The sequence below is a fragment of the Tupaia chinensis genome, unplaced genomic scaffold (genome assembly GCF_000334495.1).
Source record: "Tupaia chinensis unplaced genomic scaffold, TupChi_1.0 Scaffold000495_1, whole genome shotgun sequence".
Taxonomy (NCBI): Eukaryota; Metazoa; Chordata; class Mammalia; order Scandentia; family Tupaiidae; genus Tupaia; species Tupaia belangeri.
In genome coordinates, this window is record NW_006160007.1 from 102921 (window position 1) to 123033 (window position 20113).

The window sequence follows — 20113 nt, forward strand, 5'->3', positions numbered from 1 at the left end:
CCCCCGCCGCCCCGAGGTGGGGCCCGAGAGGAGCGGGGACCCGCCGGCGCACACCGAAAGGGGCGGACGGCTCGGCGCGGGCCTGCTGCCGCTCGCTCGGGGACTTGGAGGGACCTCGCATCAGGGCAGAAAGGACCTGAGCCCGGACCAAAAGGGCGGGCAGGGGGATCAGAGAGGAAGCGGGGCCAAGGGCTACGGGGGCACTGACGTTCGCCTCTGTCTGGAGCGCACGGAGCTCAGCCCACCCGGAGCCGGCCTCCCGGGGACCGAGCGAGGGATGCACGAACGCTGAGTGGAGCTCCGCGCTGAGCGGCGCTCGGGACCGGGGCTGAGACGCGCCTTCGCCACCGCCGCCGAGACCCCATTGCGGCGGCTCTCGGAACTGGAGCGCCCAGCGTTGCCCAAAGGCTCGGGACTTGGGCAAGTCTAAGACGATGGTTTCTTAAGCACCGCCGCGGCCCCCGTGCGCCCCCCGACTGGAAGCTGGGATCCCCTGCGGGGTCCCGGGCTCGGTCTCCCGAGGCAGCCCGCACGGCCACCGCCATAGGCGCGCACCGGCTCTGCGGCCTCTGTCCAGCGCTCAGGCGCGCCCGGGGGATGTTAGGGCACCTGGCGGAGTCCCGGCCTAGCATGGCCCGCGCGCTGCCCGACGTCGCCTCCGGCTAGGATGTCCCCTTTGGGCCCGGCCGGCGCCCACCCCACCCCGGCCGAGCCGCTGTCCCGCAGCATCTTCCGGAAGTTCTTGCTGATGCTCTGCTCCCTGCTCACGTCCCTTTACGTCTTCTACTGCCTGGCCGAGCGCTGCCAGACCCTGTCGGGCCCCGTCGTGGGGCTGTCGGGCGGCAGCGAGGAGGCGGGGGCCCCGGCTCGCGGCGTCCTGGCCGGAGGCCCGAGGGAGCTGGCGGTGTGGCCAGCGGCGGCGCAGAGAAAGCCCTGGGAAGAGGAGACCCCTGGCCAGGCCGTGGGTCCCGGCGGCTCCGGGGCCGGAAGCAGCGTGGCCGAGGCCCCGCCGGGGACCCTGGCCTTGCTCCTGGACGAAGGCAGCAAGCAGCTGCCGCAGGCCATCATCATCGGCGTGAAGAAGGGCGGCACCAGGGCGCTGCTGGAGTTCCTGCGCGTGCACCCCGACGTGCGCGCCGTGGGCGCGGAACCCCACTTTTTCGACCGCAGCTACGACAAGGGCCTCGCCTGGTACCGGTGAGCGGGGGCGGGTCCAGGCTGGGGCAGTCAGAGTGCGGGGCTTCCGGACAGGGGGACACTTCGAAGAGCCCTCGGTGACCCCCAGTTAACTTCCTCCTCACTTCACGAAGAAGGCCAAAGGTCACACGTAGCTGTCCTTATGTTGAGGAGTCTGACTCCCCCACTTGGCCTTCTCTTTCCGGGAAGTGGATGTTGAAAGAGGAAATGGGACATTGGCCTTCGCCATTTGTTTTAGCCTGGGGGATACCCTTTCTCCCAAATGGCCAGTCTTGTCTCTCTCCTTCTCTTGAAACTATTCACGTATTTAGCTAAAGAAAAAAGAAAGTTTCCTAAATACTAAGCTTTTCATCAATTACAAGGTACCCTCTCTCCAGGAGGCCTGTTTCTATTTTGGGGGGATTGGGCCATTTTCTGTGGTTAACATAGCCTTGGCCATCAGGTATTTATTTACTTTGACCCTCTGCCAGACAGTTGTCCTAGGTGCTAGGTAATATAGAGACTTAGTAAAAGTGTCAAGGACCAGAGAGCCTCGCTGTTCGGGAGATATACGAGCGAATGCCAGCCGCCAGTCACCTTGTTTTAAAGAGCGCTCCCTTGGTAATAACTTTTGTTTGGGGCGAGCTATGAGAGTTGCGAAGTGCTTTCGGTATTTATAGGGAGAAGTAACTTTTGTCTCTGGACTTGCAGCAACTTTTCCAAAGATTTTCCTACAGTCCTCTTTGCAAATAAGGTATGTAAGTTTAAAAAAAATAAAAAGTGTGTGTGTGTGTTGGGGGGGGAAGAATATACTGTGAAAAGCCCTGTAAAAAACAGTGTAGGAAGCAAGACTCATTTAGATCTTAATCTTAAATTTGCCAGCCTCCTCAAATTCAGACCACCTTTAATAATTCGATCAGCCAAACTCATACATCCTAGTGTTACCTCAATTTTGTTTGCTCTAAAATATTGGCTTTTTTTTTTCTTTCCTCTAAGTATAAGGAGAAATCATGTTGCCAGAATCTTCCATTCTATAAAGTTTATCTTGTTGATAAAAACAGGCATTTTCTTCATTACTTTTACCTAAATGTTACACAAGTTCTAACACAATTTAGGTACAATTTCAAAAGCTCACTAAATGAACCATGCGTCCCCCGCCCCAACAGAAATGGACGAGATTTGACAAGTTTATTGATTTGGGTGCACCCTCCGATTGATTTCAGAAGCTGAATTTACAGTGACTCAACCCATGAGAAAATGTTTGGTCCTAAAAATTGAATTTATACGTTAAACACTTTTAAAACGGTAACGTTCCATGTGATAGAAAAACAAACAACCTCCCCTCGCTATAGAATATATATCATTTAAAATCACCAGCCACTTAAAATATTCCCTTGTGTTTCTGTCATTTATGTCATATCCTCTGGGAAGTTCTTATAAAAATGACCTGTTGAATCTGGAAACAACAGGTCTTTTTTTTTTTTTTTTTAAGCACAAAGGCAGCTCTGTTTTTTCCATCAAGGACACAAGAAAGAAGTGATTAAAGAAACCTCTGTTTTTTCCATCAAGGACACAAGAAAGCTGTGATTAAAGACCCCTAAAACTCTTATCTATAGCAGTTTGCATTGAATTCCGGCTTGGTACAGTGCTGTCTAGGCCAGCACATTTCAAGCCGCCTGAAACATCTGAGACCATGTTGGGCTCGGCAGTGCTGTGAAATATGGTGAAATATTTAGTACTAGACCCCCTTCCTTTGGCTGTGCCACATAAACTTTATGTCTACAAAGTGGGATTGTTTCTTCTGATTCCAGAAATGAGTGTTCGAGGGCACGGTATACATACAGTCTGGGATCGCATTTTCCATGGGCCTTTCTGAGCTTGTGTAAGAGAAAGAAAATGTCAAGGTAACCAGAAACACACGTATTGAAAAAAGAAAGAAAAAGAAAAGCCCAAAGAGCCATAAACTTCAAGGCCACGCTGTCCTGTAACACTGGAGGCGTGCTGTAAAGTGAATCTCTCCCTTAAGTTGCTCACTACAGCAGAAGAGATCTATAAAGCAATTTATAGTGGTTACAAAAATAACTGCACAGTAGACTTCATGGTTTGGCGAATTTAATTTTCTAAGTGTTGGGGCAATGGCTTTGTTTTGCCATTTGCAATGGGTTTTTATTGGATGCATAAATTTAAGTTTAACTCAATTACATAGAAAACTCTTATTTAAAAAAAAAATGCAACCTGTAGAGCCTGGACTATGCTTACTTAATGAAATTTCCTCATGGTTCTCCTTCATCTTGAATCTGAACTTGGAGTTTGATGTTTGTGAGAATACTGAAATCTGAACTGTGGAAAAGAGCAAAAACAAAAACAAAAACAAAACTCCCACACTGAATGCCACTTGACTGTTGAGTGTGTTTTAGTTACTTATATTTAGTTAGTATTTTAGAACAGAGGATTCTGTTTGACTTTCTTCCATCAGCCCCAAATTTGCAATATAAGATTTCTACCACAGGCTTACGAATGACCACCTAGACACACACACCCACACACACGAACAGAAAGAAAATCCCAAAATCTGCACCCCGAAGTGAGTTATGGAAGAGAAAAAAAATCTGTGTAATATTTTTAGATGCTCATCGACACAGACAATCCTAAAACGTCTAGCCTTGTGATTTTGCCCAGGGAAATCTCTCAGTTGACCACAAAAGTTTGTTGTGGCAGTGCCCCCTACTGTCCTCACAAAGGGAGAAATCTGCTATTAGGAAGTTTGAAGGAAACTCGGAGAATGACTTTAAGAGTCAGAAACGCCTGTTGCTATTTCAATACTTTTCTCACTGGGTAGAAAATACTTCATAAACTGTACTCCCAGAGAAGAGGAATAACCGCTTTCTTCAGCTGAACAATTTTGTAGTAAAGGCAAGGAACAGTTTGTTACTGAAAATCACTTTAAGAAGTTATTCTTCATCACTTAAAATGTCTTAATATCTTCTAAAATAAATGAGACGAAGACAAATTTTTGTCAGGAGCTTTGTTAATGAGAGTTGAGGGCACTTCAGTGGGGTTTTCTGGTTACAAAACTCCACCCTGACGGAGTTTAAACACATTCCTCCTTACTTAATTTAGCAGACATGATATCAGTACGACAAATGTCTGTGGCTTGCATGTCATGGGAAAGCAATCCTTTGCAGGGAATAGTCTTCATTTCCATTGTACGTGTAGTGGGTTCATAAAAGAAAGTGGAAAATTGTTTCAGTAGTTTCGAAACATTGAGATCTTTACAGGAAGTCCAGACCAAATGCTTCCACTGTTGTCTAGGAGCTGGTGAGTTTAGAATTTAATAACAAGGCCCCTCTCTCTGCATGTTAATGTCTGCATCAAGTAACAGATAAAGTATTTAAAAATACATGAGTGTGTATATTTGAGGGGCCCTCAAAAAGTTCATGGAAGAGTCAGCAGTGGCATAGTGGTTCAGGTGGCTGGATCCCACATGGCCAACTGTGCAGTTCCTATCCTAGACCCAACAGCTTGAAAAACACACCAGGTGTGTGTGAGTACATGCCCGAGATCATGGAAGGAGGAGAAATGGAGGAAGAGGGATTGTGGTGTGACCATCCCTCATGGAGGGAACTTTCTCACCCTTCCTTTCTCTCTGTCTTGCTTTCTGCTTTCTCTCTCTCTCTTGTTCTCTCTCTCTCCCCAGTGAAGTAGCATACCCTCAAACAAATTAAAAATAAAAATAGTTAATGGAAAATGCATATTATGAAAAAAACTATTTCACAATTTCCCCAACAAACTAGACTCATAGTCTAACTCCATGTTTCTGAACTTTTTGAAGTAAACATACACACACATACACACATATACACAAAGACACACATCCACACACGTATGTATGTACCTTTGACTCCAGTAATACTTCAGTCTGTTTTAGTACAAGGTAGGAATAATTCACTATCTATTTGCTCCAGCGTATCTATCTCCTACATTTTAATTCCTTTTCTTTAGCGAGTCTGGATCATTTCAGCAAAGGAACAGAATTACTGATTGGAGTTTAGAAGTTAGTGTTCCTCTAGCCTTATCAACATGGGAACTTTTCTGGACACTAATGATCATGACCTTGTTTTACAAGTCCACTGGAGAGGCCGATAGTCGGTCTCTGCAAGGAGACGGCATTTTGTGGCAGCTGGGAGCAGCTGCAGAGTACCTCCATGGGCATTTTCCCACCCTCCTGTGCCGTGAGCCTCCTCTGTGTGACGGGTTGGAAATGAAATTCGAGCCAAGGGAGCTACAGAGCTTGGCCACCCATGCGAGGTCATCTGGACCGAGGTCCAGAGGCTCTCTGTCTTTAGAGCAGAGTGAAGAACCTTGGGAAGGGATGAGGGGTAGGAGGAGAGGAGAAGGAAGTGGCTTTAGGCTCCAAGCTAGAGTCCTTATCTGCAGAGGTGAAGAGTGTATATTTTATCGTGTGTGTAGATAGTTTCCAGGAGCTTTCCGCAACTGGGCACTGCCCTCCTAGTGAGAGGTTGAGGAACCAAGACGTTGTCGTTTTGTTTGCTGATTGTCTGAACTCAAGACTCATCCACACTAGACTGCACCAACCATTCAAGTCAATCATCCTAGTTTCTGTGTGTGTGTGTATGTGTGTGTGTGTGTAGATGTATAACTTCATACACATGCATGTGCATGCAGAATAGACACCCAGTAGGTGGAGAAAGTGATGGCATTTATAAGAAAAGGGTCATTAAGTGGTTGAGGAACTTCTGAGTGATATCAGACATTCTAGGTATGGAATAAACTTTGGGAGTATTGCTTTTTTCAATTTTTTTTAGTTGCCAGAGGGTGTATGTATGCCCACCTGAGAGAGAGGGAGAGAGAGAGAAAGAGAGAGAGAGAGAGAAAGAGAGAGAGATAGAAAGCAAAGAAAGCACTCCCTAATGAGCGTGGTCATACCACAATCCCTTCTCCTCCATTTTTTTCCCCTCTTACTGAGATTTTGGGCATGCATGGACCCACACATGCCCTGTGTGTTTCTTAAGCCACCAGGACCAGGATTCAGAACACACTTGGCCATGTAGGATCCAGCTCCCTTAACCACTGTGTTATAGGGTTGATCTGAAACAAATATTACCCATGCTGACCTTGAAGTTGCAATCCTTCCCTTCAAGTAGCTGTGAGTTCAAGTGTGAACCACAGCTGGGGCTTTCGAGATCATAGCCCAAGTATTAAAAACCAAGGGCCACCCAGTGGTAGAGCAGTATTCAGTGCTCTGTGATTCTGGGCTTGTGTGGGAAGGTCTTGAGTTCACATCTGGAAGCCTCCCTGTAGACACTGGCCATGAGTGTGTGTGCCTATGATCTGAGCTGGCTGAGGCTGGGAGTGGATCATGGCATAAAGTCCTTATAGGGATGCCTTTTTCTCTGTTTCTGTCTGTCTGTCTCTCTCTCATGTCATACACAAACTTAAACAAATGTAACAAAAATAAAAAAGCAAATGCACTTTGGGTAGAGCTTGGAGTTGGAATACCTTGTGTGAGTTTTCCTTGATAATAATGAGATTTGAATATGCTGATATACTTTATGCAAAATGCACAGCCATCTATGGGAGAAAATCTAGCACAACATTGTCATCTCCTGCCCTCCTTTTAAAAAGAAAAACATTCTGGCCAAAATATTTGTCTCACATCCATAAGTCTGTTGATTGGCCAGGAAAGAAGAAGTGCCAAATCTGTGTTTTGGAAGAGTCATGGGAATGAAATAAACTTGTGTAATTAATGACAACAGGGGTTAACTTTACAGAGACCAGATGCTCACTCCACGAGAGGAGTGTCGCGGAGCAAACAGGCCTCCTTGACATAAACAACAACAAAAAGTTCTCCTATCTCTATGGGATGTATTTAAACAATTGGAGATTGCAGTCATCATCAGTCAAATTGCTAAGCTTAGCCAGGAACTTGATATACTTTGCTCGTTTCCTTAGGGGGAGATCTTCCTCCAGCAAGTAATAGGAGCTTGGCTGATAAAGAACATCGTTTCTTGGTGTATGTTTCTCGAGGATCTTAGACTCCAAGCTTTAAAAAGTTTGTTCTTCTTTGAGTGGTGAGTTACCATTGTGGAACTCTGGTTTCTTATTAAATAGATGCCTTTCGTATGTAATCAGAGGAAATTGCAGGGAAGTAATACTTTAGCTTCCTACTCTTTGCATTCATCAGAATGTCTTGACAATGCTTATCAGCACTTTAAAACCTTCGCTAATTTGATGTCGTTTAGAAATATCTGGGGGGGGGCGGGGTATCGATACAGCTAATAAACAAACGTCTGCAAAGCCCACATTCAGAAATGAAGACAGTAAGCCAAAGCACCTCCTGGGTTCTTGCCTCCATGGATGCAGCCCCTGAGTTTTGCATCACTCACGTGATTAGGAGTGAAGTGATCGTGCACCTGGAAATGAACATTTATCTTAAGAACATTTGAAGATTGTATTCCAGAAGTTCCGATGGAGCCTGTTTCAGAAGTCGTCTGATAACAATACATGTGGAAAAGGAAAGGAGACCTGTGTGCGAGGCATGCAGTTTAGTAGTTATCATTAGGAATGTGAGAGAAATGTTTGCAAAAGGCTGTAAAAGAAAATCCCACGCCTTGTGGAGAGCAGCCCACTCTGAATGGGACGTGTAGCGCCACCTAGTGGGAGGACGGATCAGCAAGGAATCCCAAGGGGAGAACCTAGAAAACTCCTGATGATAAGAAAAAAATGAAAAGAACAGCAACGATACATCACGTTAGGTAGCACTTACAAGCAAATGCGATCTGTCTGGCGCAGCTGAGCCCTACGTTGCCTCTTTTAGGGAAGGACAGCTCACTTCTTTTAGGCGGGGAGTTTATTTTTTGGAGAGAAATGAAAGGGACTTGACTTCACAATAAACCTGAAAAGCAAGATATAAATGCTTAGGGGATCTGTATTAGAGATGTGTATGACAGAGGAATGCCATGTGCCACAGATTACTTCTGGGAGTGTGTTTTGCCTCTGTTTCTGAAAACCGGTTTCAAATGAAAACACTTCCAGATGATTTTACGTCAACATCGGCAATGCAGCTTTAGTCCTCCCCCTGTGTGGTAGGCCTCTGGAGGAGGGTCCTGTGATTCCTGACAGCTCGGAGAAGCCTGCTTAACCCTTAAGGCCCCTGAGACACTGTGTTAAAGAGCCTGCCTGCTGAGGGCCCGAGGGGTGCCCAGGAAGGGGCTTTTCGAGTCCGGACAGGAAAGGCATTTCTGTGAGTGTTGGCCAAGGCCTTGGGAGTGGGGTAGCAATTCCGGTAAAATCTTCATCTTCTGGGGGCCAAAGGATTGGGTTTCACAGACACAGACCGTGTAAGGGTGGATACCAGAAGACTGACAAGGGAGAGAGACGGGGGAGGAGAGAACATGAGTGTATTTGAGTAGTGAGTTGGGATGGGCTGGCCCATGGCCTGGTGGTAAAGGCAGCTGGGTCCCACGAGTCCCAGACCCTGTCACTTGAAAAACACACTGGACACATGTACCTGTGTGCCCAAAATCCTGACAGGAGGAAGAAACGGAGGACAAGAGATTATGATATGACCATGCCCCAGAGGGAATGATTTCTCTCTCTCCTGTCTCTCTGGCACGCACATGTGCCCTCTGGCAAAATTTAAAAAGCAGATAGTGATGTGTGCTACAGAGGAAGTGAATGACAATTTAATGTATATTTCACAATAGCCAAAAGAGTGGACTTTGAGTGTGTACAGCTCAGAGTGATGGTGAATGTTGGACATGGCAGGCCTGTTTTTACCCTGACTTGCTCAGTACACATTGTATACATGTTTGATTCCCCATAGCTATGCTCAACTCTGCCATGTAAATTAGAAATTACAATACAATGATTAACTTTTTAAAATGAAGGAGGAGGCTGGTGGGTGGCATGGTGGTTGAGGCACTGGACTCTCACATGGCTGACCATGATTCAAATCCTGGACCTGGCGGTTTGTTTTCTCACTTTCTCTCTCTCTCTCTTTCTCTCTCTCTCTTTCTCTCTCTCTCTCTCTCTGGGGTCAAATTAAAAGTAAATAATAAATAAAATTAGATGAATAATTCTTTAAAAAGAAAGAAAACAAGGGAAGGAATAAATGGGATGTGGCAGTGAAGAAACTCGGCAGATGCCACCTTGACCAAGTGACCACAGTTAATGTCCCTTGTTGTCCTGATGGGACCCTGGCCCACTGATCTGATGCAATGAGGATGGCACCACCCCTGTGGGTGTTCATCCCCACATCCATGTTCCCAGTCGAGCGGTGAGAAAACATTAGACAAACCCCAGTGGAGGGATTTTCTACCAGGTAGCCTGACCGGCACTGGTGGGAAGTGTCTAGATCACACATAGTGAAGCAAGACTAATAAATGTCTCAGGGGGAGGACACACAGGTGGTTTGTTACTAGTGAGAATTTATAGAGGGTGCCCTTGATTGGCTCCTGGGACAGAAAAAAAGCATTCATGGAAACACTGAGGAATGTGAATACTGTGTATTTTTTTGTTTTTGTTTTGAGCGGTTTTTGCTATAGGGTGTGTGAGCTCGCCAGAAAGACAGAGACAGAGAGACAGGAAGTGAGAAATCAACCCCCAGGGGGGATGGCCACACCGCAATCCCTTCTCCTCCATTCTCCTCTCAGGATCTTGGGCACACACACACATGTGCCCAGCGTGAGTTTAAGCCACCAGGTCCAGGACTGGAACTGTGGTCGACTACGTGGGAGTCCAGCGACATAGCCATTACGCCAACTGCTAGGCCCATTACTGTGTATTGTTTAGTGACCAGCAGGCAATACACGGAGGCCCAGTTCTTGGTTTGATCATTGGATTGTACTAGGGTTACATAAGATGATAATCTTAGGGGAATTTGGGTGAAAGATTTATGGTAATTTTCTGTACTTTTTTTTTTTTTTTTTTTTTGCAATTTTTGTAAATTTGATTCATTGATTTCTTCCATCAGGAAGAAAGACAAGGAGAGATAGAAAGACAGAGAGACAGCACCACCAATAGGGTCCTTATGTCCTGAGCCTCAGTCTGCCCAAATCAAGAACACACATGCTCTGGTGTATTTGGGGAGGTCCTACATGTGGGTTCAGTTGCATTACTACTGTGCTACCACCTGACCCTTCTGCTATTTTTAAAATATCTAAAATTATACTAAAACCCTAAGTGAAACAAAAACAGCAAGGAAGGCACCTCACCAATTCCTTCTATTTTCTATTTAAAATTATTTCATTTATTAATTATTATTATTTTAAAATTTGCTGTAGGGCACATGTGTCCACCAGAGAGAAACGAGGGCAGAGAGAGAGAGAAAGCAAGCCACCAGGTCTGGGACTCAAACCACTGTCAGCCATGTGGGAGTCCAGTGCCTTAACTACCACGACACCTGCTGGCCCACCAATTCCCTTTTATTTTGCGTCCCTCCTTTCGTTCCTCCCAAGGCCCCCACATTAGGCCTGCCAGTTTGCTCTCCTCTACCAGCACCTGTTGTTCCCGGACACACTGATCTCCCCTCAGTTTACTTCATGATAAAACTGGCTTACCGTTCTCCTCCTACGCTCTTGTCCCTGAATCAAGCAAGGCAACGGGCTCGTGGGTTTTTTTGGTAACACAGTTCGGAGTGTACAGGCCAGCTTGAATATCCAACTGCGTTTTTGTCCTGGTGCCTTCACCTTTGGGGTGGACACTGGCTTATGACACCAGCTGTAGGAGCAAAAGGGCTCTGGCACAACTGTGTTCAAAGCGAGGGAATGCGAACAAGTCTAAGCTCCAGAGCCCTGGAGGACCGGGACCAGGCATCCTGCAGCTATGGGTGGCTTACCCTGCGGAGGCCGCCAAGCTCCGCTGCCCGCGTGATCACACTCACAGTTCCTGTCTGTCTAGGTGACCTGCTGGCATGTTTTGCTTCTGTTTTTAAACACACAGTTGTGTATCTGGGTTTCTGATTTAATACAGCGATGAAAATTGCCTTCGAAACATTTCCTCTTTGGTATTTTAACAACTGTAAAAATAGTTTTGTCCACATCACGTTTTTACTTAAGAAAAAAAAAAAAAAAAGTAACATTCTCCCTCCATCCGAAGACTAAAAGAAGCTAACACTATTTCCTTCTAATCATTGATTCACTTATCTTTTTTTTTTTTTGATCTGTTTTATAAACTTGTTTTTTTGCAAGGGACAGGTGGTGAATGCTTATGGAAATAAAAATATTTCTTTAATTTAAATCTTTCTCTACTTGTTGTTTGGCATTTTTCATTTTAGTAGGTATATATTTTTCTTTTTAAATATAGAAAAATATTTGAATCTTACAATGTGCTTTTGATGAGATCTCTCTATTTATTTAGCTATAGGCATGCTCAGCACAGAGAGACAGAGAGGGAGAGAGAGAGAGAAAGAGGGAAAGTGAGAAAGTATCCCTCTCCCCCAGAGGGGATGGTTATGCCACAGTCTCCTCCCTTTTATTCTTCTCAGTAGGATTTTGGGCATGCATGTACACACGCCCAGCATGTTTTTTAAGCCACCAGGTTGAGGACTTGACCCACATACTCAGCCATGTAGTTTCCAGCCACTTTAACCACCGTGTCAGCAGCTGTCTTGAAATCTCTCATTTTATATGCTAAGGGATAATTTAATTAGTTGAACCCCCACTGTGTGATAGACTGTGCTGAATGAACCTCGGCATATAGTCCGAGCGACGTTGCTAATATCCTTAATATATTTAAGTAGGTCCTATCATGTTTTACGTTTTATAGGTCAGAAAACAAAGGCTCAGGAATTTGCAGTTTCTTGCACAAGGTCATCAAGCTAAATAAATACTAGACCTGGTGCAAAACCCAGTTTCACCACTAACATTTTCTATGATGTTTTCTGACCACGCAACTGGACTCATCTGGGAAAGGTTGTAGGTTTGCATCCCAAGACCACCATGGACACGTCAGGTATGTGCCCGTGACTGGGGCTGGCTGAAACTGGGGATGGATCTTGGCATGAAGAGCCTGTGGGGAGTGGCTGGCTCTCTCTCTCTCTCTCTTTGGAGAAATAAGTAGTTTTTAAATTTTTTTTTTTAACAAAAAAAAAAAAGAGAAAAATCAGACAATGCTGTAAAAGACAGTTGAGAAGGTAAGGCTTTTAAAAATTAAAAAATCCATGTGAGGGACCAGTAGATGGTGAAATGGTTATGTCGCTGTTCGAGTCCTGGACATGGTGGCTTCAAACTCACGCTGGGCATGTGCATGTGTGCCCAGAATCCCAAGAGGAGAGTGGAGGCGCAGAAGGGATTGGGGCGTGGCCATCCCCCCACCACCACTCCCCCAGGGATGAATTCTCACTTTCTGTCTTTCTGTCTCTCTGGAGAGTGCCTGCACCCTATAGCAAAAATCTCTTTCTAAAAGACTTTTAAAAAAAAATCCAAGTGAATCTGTTAGCCTCTTGTGGAATAACTAAACCCATTTCTGGTTTTGGTCAATTTCCCCTTTAATTTTTCTTTTTTTCTATTGGCCATTATCAGAAATCTTGGGCTAGTCAATTAATTGAACAATAATAATCACTTGAAAAACGTGTAAGTGGACAAAACGAGCAAGAAACTTCCTTATGAACTGCTGCACGAGGAGGCAAACACATTGTCGGGACCGTAATCGGAAGTTACGCTCGGGGTTTTTGGAATTAGGACAAGGTGTGTTGGCGGCCCGTGACCACGGGGGTCACAAGGTATGGCTTTATTGTCAGCCCTTTTGTATTGTGGGGGTCCCAGACCCCCGGAACTTTGCTGAGTCACTGCCAAAGTGCATTTTCCATTCCCTTCTGTGCTTTCACTTTTGGATTGACTTACGTTTATACCCCCAATCGAAGCACAGCCCAGTAGTCACCCAAGCACTGTTTTGTCTTCATTATTATTGTGATGATGATTAGTATATATATATATATATATATATATATACTTCTTTTTTTTTTGAGAGGATTTTGCTATAGGGCCAGTGCACTTGCCAGAAAGACAGAGACTGTGAGAGGGTCTGGGACTTGAACCGCAGTTGACTACATGGGAGTCCAGCGACATAGCCATTACGCTCACTGCGAGAATGTTTCTTTCTTAAAATGAAACAGAAGTAATTGTGCAAGGGTAAGCTAAAAGCCAAGGATGTAGAGTACAATTCTAGAGGCTGAATTTGGGCAACAGTTGCACTCCCCAAGTTATTTAAGTTTAGGTTGAGAAGATTTGGAACAATGACAAAAATATTCTTGAATGGAACCAAGCATTGTGTTTTTTCTTCTCTCAGAACTGACAAATTAAAGCATGGAATTGCCTTAAATCATGGTTAATTCAACTTAAAGTTTCTGTTTTTCATCTCCAATGTTTTCCACAATATTTTGATGCTTATAGATTTGGGGACCCAAGTAGAATGATTGGCCTTTGGATCCTCATAAGTAATTTGTGTTTTATGGTCTTTGCCTGCTTGTAAAAGATTAGTAGGAGAAATCTGAGTAGAGAGAGGAAAAAGTTTACTTTTTCTCTCTTGAGTGTTCACAGTAGGAAGTAATCAATCAAATGATAGGAATAAAATGCCTTTTCCCTTTTTCTGAGTTTTTACTTGGATTAGATCTCTCCTTTCACTAGGAAATATCAAAGTTACCAGAGTGGTTTGAATGACAAAGTCAAAAATGATGTGTTTGTTACGGTCATAAATCTTTGCAGATTCTCATTAAGTTCAGATATTTAAGAGAGAGACCCGGATTAAGCGGCAACTAAAGTTCCTTTCCCAGAACCAACTGCTCCCTTCATCACCTTTCTTAACTGAATCCATGTTCACTCTAAGTTGATGTTTTGAAAAGTTCTGAAGGGAGGAAAATGTTGCAGAGATGCAGTGATTCACTTCACAAACAAAGCTTTTAAGTAAACAAAAACTTGCATCTTTTTTTTTTTTTTAAATTTCCTGGTGGACTCTAATTATTCTTGTCCTTTCATCAAATGTTGTGGGTTTGCTTCTTAATTTTTTTTTTTTTCAAGAAATAAAGGCCACTTGTTTTTCTTTTTAATGAGGCCTTACCCTTTTTTCTTGGTGTAGGAGGCCTTTGGATTACAACAGTATCTGTTTAAAAAGCCTTTCCCCAAAGCCAGAGGGGCTGCTAGAATGCCCTGCGAGGGTTTAATGATGGAAAGAAAACAAATTGGATCTGGTTTATATTTGTATGGGAGGAGGTTGTGAGGAGCTAATGCTTATGATGAAAATTCTTGGGATTTTCAGGTGCGTTCACCCTGTGGCAGTGGGGGAAAGGGTGGAAAGGAAGCGTTGGAGGAACTATTTCCCAGTTCCGACTGATTGTTACCATGTAGGAAGGCAGACTCAATATTGTCACATCCTCTGTTTTTTTGTAAGAATCTTTCTTAACTGATAAAAACAAAACAAAACAAAACAAAACAAAAACATACAGGGAAAGGATTCCCATATTCAAAACCAAAACTAAAACAAAACAAAATTCTGCATGGATGGGGCAAATCCACCTCAACGGAGGGCAAATGTGTTTGGTGTATACCCTGTGACTGACAATGAAGGACAGAGTTAAACACCAGAAAGCTGATAAAGGGCCAGCAGGTGGCATAGAGGTTAAGGAGCTGGATCCCTCATGGCCAACTGTGCATTCAAGTCCTGGACCTGGCAGCTCGAAAATCACACCAGGCACATGTGTGTGTGTGCCCAGAATCCTGAAAGGAGACAGGAGGCTAAGGGATTGCAACATGGCCATCCCCCTGGAGGTGCGTTCTCACTTTCCCTCTCAGCATCTCTGTCTCTTTCTGTTGAGCGCATGTAACCTATAGCAAAAATAAATAAATAAATAGATAAATAAAATCATGTAAAAGTTGGCATGCATTGAGTTTTTTTTTTTCCCAAACGAAACCACAAGGCATTAATGTATAATAAAATGAATAAATTTTTTAAAAAACTGAACTATATGGGACTAGCAGATGGTGTAACGATCACATCGCTGGACTCTCATGTAGTTGACTGCATTTCGAGTCCTGGACTTGGTGGCTTAAACTCATGCTGGGTGCGTGTGTGTGAGTGCCCAAGATTCCGAGAGAATGGAGGACAAGGGATTGCTGTGTGGCCATGCCCCAGAGGTGGTCTCTCGCTTTCTGTCTCTGTCTTTCTGTTTCTCTGGTGAGCATATGCACCATATAGCAAAAATCTCTAAAAAAAAAAAAAAAAAGAATATACGAAATGACTGTACCAATAAATAAGAGAGTGGATCTTACATAGTAAGAAGACTTATCTTACTCTGTTATTTATACTTGTATAGAGAAGTGTGCACAGAAAAAGTAAGGTGTGAAATATATTAATTATAATGGATCTAATAGGAAAAAAACGCTTGACAAACCCTGACTAGTATAAACAGAAGTCCTATTTGGAAAGCCTAAAATGGAGCCTCAGGGTCCTTTGAGAAACTGAAGTGTGGACATTCTACATAGCTGTGGATTCTAACCTTCAGTCTTTATCCCCAGGGCCTGGACCTGTGCCCACCTGTCACATAATAAATTCACTGTGAGTTTAATAGAAAAAACCTACAAATTACCCCTAAGGCTGGGGGTTAGCTGTATTATTCTGGGAAGGACCACTTAGTAACTACTTCCAACTCTGCTATGGTAGCAAGAAGGTGACTGTAGATATATGTGAATGAATGGGTGTGGTCATGTTCCAATAAAACTTTATCAAAACTCCAAAACCTTAGGCTCTGATTTGCAGACTCTTGGACTAAGCTAAAAGCCTCCTCTGTCACTTTGCTTCTCTTGTTACGCTTAGGTGAATACCTCAAGGAACTTCCAGTGATGGTGTTAGAAATGTATATACTGTAGAGGATTAACTTCCCACTCAAAAACCCAATTCAGAAATAACAGAATTCCCTGTGAGTGTGTACGGATGGGGTCAGGACCATCTATCCTGGAATTGCACAGAAGTGACCCGTGATCCAGGAGAACATTTGAAAGTATGCAGAATTGGTGCAGGCTCTGTGGTATGGTGGTAATGCGCTGCTCAAGAGAAAGCAGATCTCAGCACTGTGTTGGATTTCTCATACCTCGCCAGCCTGAAACACACGGGGGCATGCATGCCACTGCCCAAGATCCCATGGGACTAGAGTAAGGGGATGGTTGAGTGACCAGATCTTGTGAAGGGTGCTTATCTCTATCTCTTTCTCTCACTCTCTCTTTTTCTCATTTGTGCACATGTGACCTGTCATGAATAAAGAAGGGAGGAAAAAAGAAAGAAAATATGTAGGGTTATTTAGGATGATGACATTTAAACATATGAGTATATACTCCACTACAAACATTCTGTTTTGGAGGCAACATCACAAACACAAAGTAGTCATCAGCCATTTTTTTTTTAAGATGAATAATTATTCAAGTGTTCTTTGACAGTGTACCTGAGTATGTTTGATACATAGATCTTCCCTTACTCCCTCCTTTTCCTTCCTCCTTTGGGATGCTTGGGTATCACTTGATGAACATGGAAGAGGTGACAGGATGCAGTGAGGTCACACTCATTGTCACCTGGTCTCTGTGCAGAGAAATACCCACTGTGGTTTAATTCAACATTCTGCCTGTGTAGGTAAGAAGTTCGGGATAAAGGTTAGTGAAAAAATTGGGAAGATTATTAAATGATGTATTGAAGGTATTTGGACTTGATTCTAGGTTAACATTGTCCAACATTGTCCAATAGAAATGTAAGGGCACCCATATATGCACTTTTAAACTTTCTAAAAGTTACCTTAAAAAGGTAAGAGAGGGAACCAGCAGTTAGCGTAATGGCTATGTGGCTGGACTCCCACGTAGTTGACCGCGGTTCGTGTCCCAGACCCGGTGGCTTAAAACTCACGCCGGGCGCGTGTGCATGCGTGCCGAAGATCCCGAGAGGAGAATGGAGGAGAAGGGATTGCGGCGTGACCATCCCCCCTGGGAGGCGATTTCTCGCTTTCTGTCTCTATGTCTCTCTCTGTCTGTCTGGCGAGCGCACGCGCCCTACAGTGAAAATCTCTCCAAAAAAAACAAAAACCAAAAGGTAAGAGAAAGAGGGCTGGATGGTGGTGTGGTGCCATCCACATGAGAAGGTTCCAGGTTTCCGTTCACATCCGGAGACCTATCTGAGTACCCCCAGCACATGCATGGCCATAATCCAGGGTTGGCTGAGGCTGAAATGGATCATGACATCAAGGCTTTGTTGGGGTGCTGCTATCCCTTTGTCTCTCTCTCTCTCATAGAAGAAATAAATAAAAGTTTTTGAAAAGGTAAGAAGTGAAATCAACTTTAACAAGATTATAATTTAAGTTGTTATGCCTAAAATATTATAATTCCAACAAGTAATCAAAAGGAAACATTAGCAATGAGATATTTTGCATGTTTCATACTAAGTCTTCAAAACCTAGTGTGCATTGCACACTCATAGCACATCTCAGTTTATGTTAGATACATTTCAAGAGCTGAATAGTCCCCTGTAAGGGAAAAAAAGCTGGATTGATGGATGAATGGATAGGTAGAGGCTTACATTGAAGGATATTTGGCAATGCAAGTATAGAAAAATGTGTCTTAGAATTTAGTTGGTGGGTAAACTGGTGTCTATTGTACATTTCTTTCAAATTTTTGCTATATTTAAAACTGATATCATAAAAGGTTGGTCAGCTGGGAAAGAGGGGGTAGTTTTAGTGTCAGTGGTATCAAATGCTATGGAGAACTTGAGTAGAGATCGGAGAGTGTTCACTGCAGGCATTGGTGTCCTCAATACAGTCTCAAGGGCTTTTGTGGTGACAGAAGTCGGATGGCAATGAGCTGATGGGCATGTGGAAGTGTGTCAGAAGAGACAAGGAATGCAATGAACGTCACCATGCATCTGTCTAATCGGTGCTGCTTCTCCTTTCTTTCCTGGTCTTGCCTTGACTAGTGGGGTCCTCATACTTGCCTTGGGACCATGATGGCTAGCCATTCGTGTAAACAACACTTCCTAAGATGAAAGGAGTGCATAAAATGTGTTCAGTGTGTTTACTGGTTTCTGCACTGATGTGTTTACCTATGCGTAGTGACTTGATCAGCAGTTTCTTTATCAGAGAGTTTCAGCCAGGCCTTTTATTTGGAGGGCAAAGAAGGAAATTACAGATTGTACTCTCCGAGTGGACGCCTATGATTTAATTCCTGAGGCCACATAGATCTGCTATGCCTGGATAACTTTTCTTTGAACATTTTGGTAGAAGCATGGTGGCTCCTTTTCAAGGCAGCATTGCACCAGCCTCTTCCAAACTCCACTGCAGGTGTGAGAAGAAACAGTAACTTGTTTTAATAATCTCCACCTTAAAAAATGAAAGAAAACAAAACCAAAAGCAGCTCTGTCTTTTTGAACACTTGCTTGAAAGTTCCAGGAGAGAATGAGAAATTTAAATATGTTATGTTTTCTCTTACCAACATTGAAATATTTTTGAAAAGTTCCAAGGACTGGTTATTCTTCTACCAGTGACATGTCCTATGAATTTGAGATAGAAGACAAAATTCAGACACTTTCTGTCATGCAGCTGATACTTTTCTTTTTCTTTTCTAGAAAATCTGGCAATGGTAAGAAAGAATTAAAAAACAAAAGGAAACAAACCCCCTGAGAGTAAGAACAAACCAGTTTAGGGGAACCAGCAGTTAGTATAACGGCTATGTCGCTGGACTCCCACAGTTTGCGTCCTGGACCCGGTGGCTTAAAACTCATGCCGGGTGCATGTGCGTGTGTGCCCAAGATCCCGAGAAGAGAATGGAGGAGAGGGGATGATGGCGTGACCATCCCCCCTGGGGGGTGATTTCTCGCTTTCTGTCTCTCTGTCTCTCTCTCTCTGTCTGGTGAGCACACGTGCCCTATAGCAAAAACCTCTCCAAAAAAAAAAAAAAAAGAACAAACCAATTTATTCCATTATTGTTTGATTCATAAATGTATTGCTCATGGAAAAAAAATCACTGTTGTAATGTTTAGTTTCTCACTTGGTTGATAGTGACTATTTCTGTCCAGTTCATAGAGGTTCCTGGAGGAAGGACATGGAGAACATTTCAAGCCTATATTGCCTAAAATAAGCAGAGGCAACTTGGGGACATGGTGGGGACATGAACACTGTTCATGTAATGCTGGACCCATACAGAGGATCTTGGGTTTGCTTTTCTGGTTGACATCTACATGTCAGGTGCACATGCCCATGATCCTAGCTGGTTGGGAAGGCTGGGGCAGATTGCAGCATGAGGCCTGTTGAGAGTACTTGTCTTTCTCTTTTTCTCTCTCTCATGAAATTAACAAACAAAATGTAAGTGGAGTTGCTGTATGTAAAGTTCAGCAACTTCCTCATGGCATCTCTTTAGGTTTTGTGTTAAAATATTGCAAATAATTTACTTCACCCTAAGTGTTCTCATCCACTCAAAAATCTGAGGGTTGGCCTTAAATAGCATAGTAGCAAATGAAGGGGGATTTATTTGTTGGAGATAAGGAAGGAGGGAATCGGGGAATAGTATGGGAAGCCCAGAAGACTAAAAAACAAACAAACAAACAAAAAAAACTAGTGGTGAGACTGGCAGGTGGCATGGTGGTTAAGGCATTGGACTCCCACATGGTAGACTGTAGTTTAAGTCCCAGACCTGGCAAATTGCTTTCTCTCTCTGTCTCTCTCTGGTCAAATTAAAACAATAAAGAAATAAATTAAATAGATAATTGTATTTAAAATAAAAGCTAGTGGTTTTGGGGCCAAGAGGTGACATGGTGGTTAAGGTGCTGAATAACAACATGACCAACTGCGGTTCAAGTCCTCAACCCAGTGCCTTGAGAGTCATGCTGGGTGTATGTGTGTGTGTCCTCAAAATCCCAAGAGGAGAATGGAGGAGAAGACACCATGGTGTGGCCA

General features: G+C 43.9%; 1 protein-coding gene across 1 annotated transcript in view; it reads left to right on the plus strand.

The window, feature by feature from the left end:
- Positions 1-60: 60 nt before the first annotated feature.
- Positions 61-20113, plus strand: part of HS3ST3A1 (heparan sulfate-glucosamine 3-sulfotransferase 3A1) — a 133893-nt gene continuing 113840 nt past the window's right edge. Inside the window, exon 1 of the mRNA XM_006156499.3 lies at positions 61-1197. Within this exon, the coding sequence (XP_006156561.1) occupies positions 668-1197 (530 nt within the window). The 5' untranslated portion in view covers positions 61-667. The remainder of the gene's footprint in view (positions 1198-20113) is intronic.